Genomic DNA, 10,865 nt, shown 5'->3' on the forward strand with positions numbered 1-10,865 from the left:
TTTAGTATTTTAATTAATAAAATAATTGATTTGAGTTGTGATGAGATTGTTGGGGTTTGGGATAAAACCTGGGTTTTATCCCAATAAACTAAAGATCAAACGAGGCCCTAGTCTTTTTCTTGACTTTTTCTCTAGAATTTTGTTTTAGATCTTTTTAATTAGATCTAATATATTTTTTTACATTCTCTGTACAATTAATTTATTTTCTAAAATGTTCTTATTAGACCGTCTTTAAATTTTTAATTTTAGGCTTTGTTTGATGTATGGGTTATTTGGATAAATACTGAATTTTTTCAAATAACATTTGTTTGACGAAATTGATAAAAAATTAGGTTTTTTTAATTTTATTCCTATTATACCCTTCCCTCTATCTCATCTCTCTATCTCTCTTCTCCTCTCTCCCCTCTCTCCCTCTCTCCCTCTCTATATAATAAAGTAATATTATATTAAATAAAATTTTAAATATAATAAAATAAATATTAAAAAACTATATTTATATATTTATATTAATATTAAATTTTATTAATATATAAATAATTTTTTTATAAATATTTATAAATAACTACTATTATAATTCAAATATTACATAAAATAATATAATAGATTATAATTTTATTTATATTGTGTATTTATTTTTATTTAATATAATTAATATAATTTTTTTTACATAAAATTAATATTATAAATATTTTTATTTAAATATATGACACTTTATTTTTAATATAATTATTTATTTAAACTATTTAAAATTTAAATGGTATATTAGATAATATAAAATGTTATAATTTTATTTATATTTTAAATTTATTTATATTTAATATAATTTTTTAAAATGAAATAATTTATTAATTTAATTTATATGAAAATAAATTTTATAATATAATAAAATAATATAAGATATATATATATATATATATTATTTTTTATAAATATAAAATAAAATATTTAAGTAAGAGAAATTTAGGTATTTTAATTAATAAAAGTGTTGATTTAATTGATGATGGGATTGTTGAATTTTGAGATAAAACCTGAGTTTTATCCCAAAAACCCAAAGATCAAACTAGGTCTTAGACTTTCTTTTTAATTTAAGATTTTTAATCTCCTTATTTTAGATTTTTTTTTTTTAATATAGAATTTTCTAATTTTCTTTTTTTATCGAATAGATTAGAATGAGTGCATAGGTATAATATGATAGGTTATATTTGTACTCTGTGTTTTAATTTTTATTTAATATAATTTATATAATTTTTTTAAATGAAATAATTTAATAATTTAATTTATGTTAAAATATAATAAAATAAATATTATATATATTAACTAACATTTATTAATATAAAATAAAATAATTAAATAAATAATAATTATAATATTTAAATTGATAAAATAATTAATTAGATAATTAAATTTTAGAATAAAATTTTTTATCCAATAACCAATGATCAAACAATCCTTTATTCTATTTTTAGAAGCTGGAGTTCTTGTTGTTCTAGAAGGATCTGGTCCTTTCGAATGGGGACCCTTCGAAAGAGTTTATGGATGACCAATGCTTATAATTAAAATATGTTCTAGATTCATCTCCGAATAGACTGAAGTTTCTAGATCATTCTTCCCCTTCTCAATTTGCAAGAACTTATATATATGCCTCATAAGCTGCTATATATTTTCATCATTGAAAACTCCAGATTTTCATAGAAATAATTTCTTCGCTTTTAAATCTACACTTGTTTCAAACTTTGGAAACAAAACAATGAACAACTCTTTCTACGACTGGTATCAACCGACGCGGTCACGTTATCCGTCTACTTTCCCGGTTGAAATGTTTGAGCCCAAATCGACAACCTACACCAAACCTTCTACGAAGATCGTTTCGGTACCTGTTCATTTCGTTCGGTCCGAATTAACCAGATCGGAATCAACGCTTAAAATCCAGAAGGTATTCAGGGGATTCATGGCGCGCCGTAGAGTCAAGCAGATATCAGATCTGAAACGACAAGTTGATGATGTAGAAGCCAGGATCTCAAGCTCCGAGACCGTAGAGATTCTCCGAATTGACGCGAAGGAACGGTTGAGATTGAACGAAAGTTTGATGTCTTTGCTTCTGAAGTTGGATTCTGTCCACGGAACTGTTCCTGGTGTTAGGGATTGCAGGAAGGCTGTGATTAAGAAGGCGATAGCATTGCAGGAGAAAATTGATGCCATTGTCACTGCAACCGATGATGAAACCATAGAAAGGAAGCATTCGATCGAAAAAGAAACTGTCAGAGATGATTCCATTGGAGGGAACTGCAATCGTGATTATGATTGCAGGAAATCATCGGAATCCACTGTTCCGTTTGTTGAACATGAGAGATTAAGTAAGGGTGGGGAGGAGGAAGGAGATTGTAATAAAGAAGAAGAAGAAGAAGAGGCGGAGATGAAGAAGTGGGGGAGGAAAATGGTGATGGAGAAATTGTTAGAGAGCAACGAGATACAGATGAGGATGATTAGATCACTGACAGAGAGAATAGAGCAGCTTGAGAAGGCTTTGGTGTGGGAGAAGCTGAAGAAGAAACAGATGATGAAGAAGAAGAAGAAGATGAGGCACTTCATAGTCGGAGAAGGCGACAGATGGGAACTGAGAAACTATTGAGCAGTTTGTTCATTGTTTTTATTTGGTGTTCTCTATCTCTTGATGAATAACTATATTTGGAGTTCCCCTTCTTCTTTTTTATTAAAAATAGTATTTGTTTGTATACTGTTTAAAACGATTTGATTTTAATATATTTTTATTTGACAGAACTTTTTTGAGCTTGGTCTTACTTTAAGACACGATTTCATTTAATTGGTTTCTTCAGTTTGCAAGTTCGTATTTTAAGTAGTCATCAACAAATTGGATTGTTGGATCTTAGTTTAATAAACGGTTATTAAAAATTAATATTTATATCATTAATTCTTTTATTTTGAATTATTTATTAATTAATTTTGAAATAATAGATATTATAATTTATGTATTTAATTATGTTTTAAATATCTCCTTATATATTATTTTGTTTAAAATGGTTCTTTTTATATTAATTTTTTTTTGTTTAAATTGTTCTTTATATAATTATTTTTGTTTGAAATAATTAGATTTTTATATATTTATTTTTATTTTAAATAATTAAGTTTTCAAACCGTATCAAATAAATAACATGACTCAAATATGAATAATTTTATTTTACGAAAAATTTGAAACTTTTAATAATTAATTTAAAATTATTGATAGTTTAAAGTTTCAACTATGTTTTATTTCTTAAATTTATATTTGAATTAGAATTTATTTTCACTAATAAACTAATTTCGTTTTCAAATCAAATTACATATATTTTTACTAAGGTGATAGTCATATTTTGCGTAAGTTATTCATAGTTGGTCAATTTAAGTCTATTAGGGGTTTTATATTAAAATATCATATTTTATATTTCGTAATTTTTAATATATTATTTATAATTTAATTATAATATTATTAGACATTTTTCTCTACTTCAACGTCGATATTTTTTTAGAGATGATTTTGGAGTACAACATAAACACACAATATTTAAATATGAAAGAGATAAATAAGTAATAATCTCATTGTCGTCTTAATCTGTAACATTTTTGTTTGGAAATAGAACTTAACAAATGTGTTGTCGTTTGAGAATTAAGTTGAAAAAGTTATCTCACGACGGATGTGAAAGTTTTGCCCGCTAGGACTTTAAAAAATTAAATTGATATAACATTTATAAGAGGAATTTATGCAAATTTTAACACAAATTAACGGTTCTATAATACTGTAAATAGTTTTAAATATTTATGGTGTAAATTAAACAAAAATAAATATATAAAGAGTAATTTCAAACAAAATCATGTTTGAAGATATATTTCTAACTTAGTTAAATATTTAAAAAGTATTATACATCCCCATTAATTTTTTATATATAACTCTAAATTGGTTTATGAGAATTAATTATTTATTAAAAAATTATTTTGATATTTTAAATTAATTTTAAAATAAAATAAAATATTTACCTGATATTTTTTCTAATTATAGGCCAAAAGTAATTAGTGATGGTTGCGGTATTAATATAATTAATACTGTGGATAAGAATGTAAAAAATATTATTTATCTATAAATATTAAATAATATTATAAATAAAATTAATATTGTTCAAATTTAATTAATTTTAAAATTTGTTTTATTTTGTAAAAAATAAATTTAATCCAAAATTTAATTTTAACATATATTTTAAAATTTATTAAATATTTAAAGTTAAAAAAATTAATTTTACGAGTTTGAATTTAAAAAATATAAATTTCTTCTTATTAAGAAATAAGTCAATTAAACCATTTATCTTGTTAATTATTATAAATCGATCCAAAGATTTTACTTAAAATTGTGTCATACATTTTGCTCTTATCTAAAGTAATATTAGACATGTTTTACACTATTTCCAACCTCTGGAAAATGAGTAATTAGACGATTATTTACTTAAACAGTCTGTGTTTCTGGGTTGGATAAAGGTCTTTGTTTAAAACTAACGCCGGCTAGACGTCTAAAAGAAAAGCGTAGTTAGACACTCACGTCTAACCAGACACACGTTTGACACGTGTTGTTCAAGCGTAATTAGACGCCTCCGTCTAAATAGACGTTTAGACGTTTGTAAGACAAGTGTAGTTAGACGCCTACGTCTAAACAGACGCCTATTCAACTTAGACGTCTAACTACGTGTGTCGTTAGACGTTTCATCTTCGGACCGATTGAGGACAACTGTCAATTAAGTATGTGTTGTCATCTAATTTTCCCGCTCAAACAGTAAAACAGTCATTTTCTAAATTCGAATAACTTGAAGACACGTGTCTGTCAATGTTAAATAAAATGACTAATATATCCTACAATTAATAGTTAAGACTTTGGTAAAAACTTAGTTAATGATGACTGTTTTTGGGAAAAGGCGTCTAAAATTAATTGATAGTCCTTTTTCAAAAAGTAACGGTTAAACATGTGACTGTTCAAATTCTATTTAAAGACATCATGCATGTGTTTGGGGTTCTTACACTTCCTATTTTCTTAAAACCCTAAATCTCTCTTTGCCTTCTTTCTAAGAAACCTTAATTTTCTCTGTTCTAATATGTTTCTTACATTAAAAGATGGCTGACAAGAAGATTGTTTTCCTTGCTCACAATACTTTGCAGGTAGACTTTGATTCAGTTTATTCTATCGAACAACAAGACATCGTGGATATGTTCAGATCTCTCAAGTATTTTGGCCTTAAGAAGTATCTCAGCGGTCCTTATATTCTATATGAAAAAGAGGTGCATGAGTTCTTCAAGACGGGAGAGGTGGTTGAAGACTCGATAAAGGCGACGGTGAACAACAAAACTATCTCCTTCTCTAAATCGATATTCGCTGAGTTATTTGAACTGTCATTTGTGGGTCATACCTTTGACGTTCCGATCCCTACCCAGATTATTTCAGAGATGCAGATCGTCTTTTTAAACTCCGGCAGTTCGATCAACATAAATGGGAAGAAAAAGGTCATGAAGCCCCATTTTTGTCTTCTAAACGACATTGTGGATAAGGCTCTTCAGGGTAGGGCAGGTTCCTTCGACCTGTATACCCAAGATAGATTTGACTACATGGTGGCCATATCCAAAGGTTTGTCGATTAACTGGGCGTCAACCATGTTCTCAAATCTTTTCCAGTTGTTGTATTCAAAGAACAAGCAGAGTGCGGGTTTTTTAGTTCAACTCGGCTGGTTCATGGAGAATAGGGGCGTTCCCATGGGCAGGGGTGTTACTATTAACCCCTACCGAATATTCACTAACATTTCTGTGAAAGGCACCATAGCAAGGTTGAAACTCTTCAAGGATTTGAATCCTGGATCCTCCAGTCAACAGACGAGTGGTCAATCGGTCCAAGCGCCAAGCTACCTCCAACCGCACGACGAGCGCTAAAAGAGCTAAATCCTCTATCATGGAGTCTGCTACTAGCTCTAATAGCTAGAAGAGACCTTCGTCGCCATCCCTATTTCGTCTTTTTTGCCTTCACCTTCATCAGCCCAATAAAGAAGCGGGCTAGGTCGTTTGCTCTTGCTGTTGATCAGACGAAGGTGTCTAAGGTTGCCAAAAAGTCAACTAAGGTAACTTCCTCCACTCCTCCGGCCGTAGTGCCAAATATTGATGTTCCTGTGATGGAACAAGCTGAAAGACCAACTATTGTGCCAGTTAGTCAAAATATTGAATGTATGGACAGGGAAGACTCGCCTACCTTCCGTGATGAATCAGTAGTTGCTGATGCTACTGGTAATGTCAATATAACTGCTAAAAAAGAGAAGTTAAATGCTTTCACGCTTGCTGCTATTGTCTCTTCTGAACAAGCTCCCTTTCAGTCGAATGTTGAGACACTTGTTGTTGAAACTTTTAAAGAACCACCCGTTAAGAAGGCAACAGGAATAGTAACTGAGCTTCCAGAAGGGGCATTTCAAAAGGCTATGTCTCCTTGTGAAATCTTAAGAGTAGTTTGGGGCTCCAGGCATCACTTTTAGAGAACCAGTGCCTACTCCCAACCAAGTCGAAGTTCCTGGAAAAGAAAAAGGTGTTGCTGAGGAGATTTCGGAAAAAGTTTCGGAGGCCAACCTTATCTACAATCTCCTTATGAAACAGGTTGAAATGAAAGTTGCTGAGAAGATTGAAGTCTTCGATAACTGGATGAATTACAGGTTAATCTCCCAATTCGATAAAATCATCTCCAGCGGCGAAATCGAAAAAGAATGGATGAAATTAGTAAAGATGGAGAAGAGGGTCCTTGGGAAAAAACAACCGAGGTCCATGAAGCACTCAAAAGAAAAATCTAGTTGTGGCAAATGTAATGGGTCGTGCTCTTTATCCTATGCTTGAGGCGAGAAAGGCAAATTTCAATGCTCTTGACAGGGATTCTCTTTCAGAACAAAATGCACTGAAAAGACTTGTCTTGCTAATGAATGACTATTGCTCTACAGTCATCCGATATGTTCATTGCACTGAGTCATCTCGGTCGAGTATATTTCAATTTAGTGCAGAGATCAATAGTTCTGATGACATTGATGACATATCTCTTCTTCAAGACGAGCCCCTGCGAATCATTAGAGGTGAACAGATTATTTCTGAAGATGAAGAGCATGCTGTTATCTATCTCATTGAGCTTTCCAATTTTTCCTTTGAAGAAAAGTGTCTAATGGCCCAATATTATGTTGAACAGACCCTGTTGTGGTTCAACCAGAAATCCATATAGAAGAGGAGGTAGTAGTTTCTGAAAATGAACAAATGCCCATTCCTTAGTAGGATACATCTGAAGTGGCTCCTCCTATGTCTGAAACAGAAAAATCACCATCAATTGAAGGGAACCACCAAAGAACTCTGAACAGACAACAGGTTCACAAGCTGAGGGGGAACCCTTGAAGCAAGTTGATCTAGAGAAGACTTCGTATGTTGAGGGGAACAATCTGAAAATGTTGAATCCTCCTCATCCTTTGAAGAAACGCCATTAGAAGAAACACCTCCTTCCTCTTCAACTGCTCATACATCTTCTTCTATCAAGACAATTGCACACATTGTTGAGAACGTTGTTGATCTACCTCTTCACTCTAAAGATATTTCAGAGCGTGTTAATCAGGTATGTGTCGAGATCTTAAATGGAAAATAAAATTCAAGTCTTCCCCCTAAAGACAAATAACTAGACCATACCTTATAAGTGAGCATGCGTGCGAACCTATTCGCACTGCTCCAGCTTGCTCCCAAGTCGTATATTCTGCTGCTCCTTCCTCCGAAGAAGCCTCTCCTGGAGGAGCAACCTTTCGCAATGCAATTATGGATGCGCTGAGTTCTATGCAGCAGAACATAATGGACATGTCGTCCATATTGGAAAATCTTGAGAAGGGATCTGCATCAAGTAAAGAAGATGTCTCTTCCATTCTTTCCACTCAAAAGGAAACTGAGAAAACTTTGAAGCGAAATACATACAAAGTCAAACCTCCTTCATACTCAGTACAAGAAGCTGGAAAAGAACTTCTTTCAACGACAGTGGGATCATCTTGTTGAATCAAAGAATTTCAACTTAGAGCTTCACCAAGAGACAAGAACTATAATTGAACTTATTTAGTCCCAAGTAATGGAAATATCTAACTTGTTAAACAGAGCAGAGGCTGAGCGATTAGAGCGGGCTGACACCATTGCAAGAAAATTTCTAGCTGAAGAAGAAGCTGCAGCTGCTGTTGAGAAAGAAAGAGCTCTTATTGTTGCCAAACCGAATAATGATAAAAAGGGGGAAGAAAGCAAAAGAGGGGGATCAACTTCTGCTCGATGAACTCGATCAAAATCTAAACGAAAAGTTGCTGAAGGAGGCGGAGGAAGTTGTGCACCAGACAGAAGAGGCCAAGGTCATGGAGGCGACAGAGGAGGTGGCAGTGAAGGTCGAGCGATCAGTCGATTCCAGAACCTCTTAACTAGAGAATCAATTCCCCAAAGCGGCGCAGATCCAAGAGTAAAAATGGAAGGACACTAAATCTTTCTCCTTGTGTTTTTCTTTGTTTTGTACTATAAAATTATGTTTAAATACCTTGGTGAATTACTTTGATCTTAATCTTATTTGATGGGGGTTTATTTTTCTTGATACAGGTTACATATTTTTGATAAACAAAAGCTATGATCTAGAACATTATCTTAACAACGCAATTTTGATGATGTTTAAATAAAATTAAGTTAAGTTGTCTATTTGTTTTGTGTAGGTGCATATATAAGACTATGATACTTTAGACGTGGTCTAAAGCAGTCTATCTTATATGTCATATGTAGTTAGACGGGCACGTCTAACTCCTTTAGACGAGGTCTAAAGGGACACATAGTTAGACGTGGAAGTCTAACTCCTTTGGACGTGGTCTAAAGGGATGCGTAGTTAGACGAGGACGTCTAACTCCTTTAGACGAGGTCTAAAGGGAAACGTAGTTAGACGGGTACGTCTAACTCCTTTAGACGTGGTCTAAAGGGATGCGTAGTTAGACGAGGACGTCTAACTCCTTTAGACGCGGTCTAAATGGATGCATAGTTAGACGAGGACGTCTAACTCCTTTCGACGAGGATGTCTAACTCCTTTATACGAGGTCTAATGGGAAACGTAGTTAGACGAGGACGTCTAACTCCTTTAGACGCGGTATAAAGGGATGCGTAGTTAAACGAGGACGTTTAACTCCCTTAGACATGGTCTAATGGAGCACGTCTAATGCCTTGCTTTAGCAGCCATCTGAAGAAAGCATACGTCGAACCACGATCAACTAGTTGTCTACTACTCCTACTCCACTCACTTCTATGAAGTCTGACAAATCAACAAATTATATCAAATGAATGAAAGCCACGTACGCAAATATCCTTCCAACTACATGTCTAGTACAACACAATATTAGAGGATATTCGGCGCACTACTCGTTCGGTACGGTCACGATCCAATTGCTCATAGTCTGTTGTACTCTAGTACTATAGGTGGCCGTCCAACGGCACATGCCACGTGTCCACAAAGAAGATTCGACCGTTGTTGTCCTTCTACTACAAATAAATGCTCAAGAACAACGGACGAATCACTAACTTGATAATTTGACTACTGGGTTACTTGTTCACTTACGAATTACCTAACTTACTACTTTGATTCACAATCATGCTCTTGTTCTTACTGACTTCTTACATCCTTCAAGATCAAGAGAGAAATTCAATTACTATCTAGCTATGAGAATATTGTAAGTTGAACAGATGTTGTTCTGTTCAATAGAGAGTTAGCTAGCGTAGTGAGTTGTATTCGATTCAAAGTAGTGGAAACAAAGACCCCTCGTGTATCATCTTGGCTGAAACTTTGATGGGTTTGAACGACTCGTTCTTAACCTCTTCAGTGAGAAAAAGAGGCTTACCTCTGGTCCTTTACATCTAGTTGCTTTAAAAGCTTGGGCGCCTGCCCAGTAAGTCCTAGAGACATAGTATCCCCATTTCTTCAATATCGAAGAATGAGGAAAGCTTCAACAGGACCTCATGTGGAAAGTGACGATGAAATCGTGAATTTATTCTCATGGTAGCCCATCAAGAGAATAGTATACATGATGGACGATATACACATGATCATGCTTATGGACTAGGTATGGGTCACGTTCTACTATACTCATGACCTCAACAAAAAGTTTGGTCATGATTTTATGCCCCATTATATGGGAAATGATATATCTATAGACAGACCAATCCATCACAATGCATATATGAGGTACCTCGAGAAATGACACAATGCTTCGCAAATAGGTATCCTAAATGTGCGAAAGAATTACATGACCGTCATTTTGGAAGAATACAAAAGGTCCACGAAAGATGAAGAGGAGGAAGTTTATAATGTAGGAACATGATACAGTAGAACTACTAGTATATAATCCTGAACTTTTTCCCTTTTAAACTTTATTTGAAAAATATCAACAAGAGAGTCATGTTTGTAACAAACTAAGCGTATGTGAATACAACAACTGTATGATTGTTTAATCGAATCACAAAAAAATAGATGATCACTCTCTAGGATTCATTTTTATATGCATATGCATTGCATTTGTACTTTGTTACATCTGCAAACTCTCACCTCTTTCTCTTCGCAACAGTCCACGACTATGACAAGCCAACACGACCCCTAGAAAGAGAGATCAAAAACCGGACGTTTTACACGCCGCCAGATGGCCGAAGAACCCTCCATACCTGAAATAGTCTTAGTGGCTGAATTCAAAGAAATCAAGGAGGCTTTGAAGCATGTAACAGAGCAACTCGTGTTGATCAAAGCTTCTTTAGTTAATCGGAAAATTCCGTCTACATCCCAA

At 33.2% G+C, this 10,865-nt stretch overlaps 1 protein-coding gene across 1 annotated transcript; it reads left to right on the forward strand.

Annotated features, from left to right (window-relative positions):
• Positions 1-1,948: 1,948 nt before the first annotated feature.
• LOC124917579 lies at positions 1,949-2,629 on the forward strand. The gene has a single exon (XM_047457976.1). The coding sequence runs from the start codon at positions 1,949-1,951 to the stop codon at positions 2,627-2,629; it is 681 nt and encodes a 226-aa protein (XP_047313932.1).
• Positions 2,630-10,865: the final 8,236 nt, after the last annotated feature.

This window comes from Impatiens glandulifera, unplaced genomic scaffold, assembly GCF_907164915.1.
Source record: "Impatiens glandulifera unplaced genomic scaffold, dImpGla2.1, whole genome shotgun sequence".
NCBI lineage: Eukaryota > Viridiplantae > Streptophyta > Magnoliopsida > Ericales > Balsaminaceae > Impatiens > Impatiens glandulifera.

Coding starts and splice junctions, on each gene's coding strand:
- LOC124917579 (XM_047457976.1), top strand. CDS start 1,949: ATGGCGCGCCGTAGAGTCAAGCAGATATCAGATCTGAAACGACAAGTT.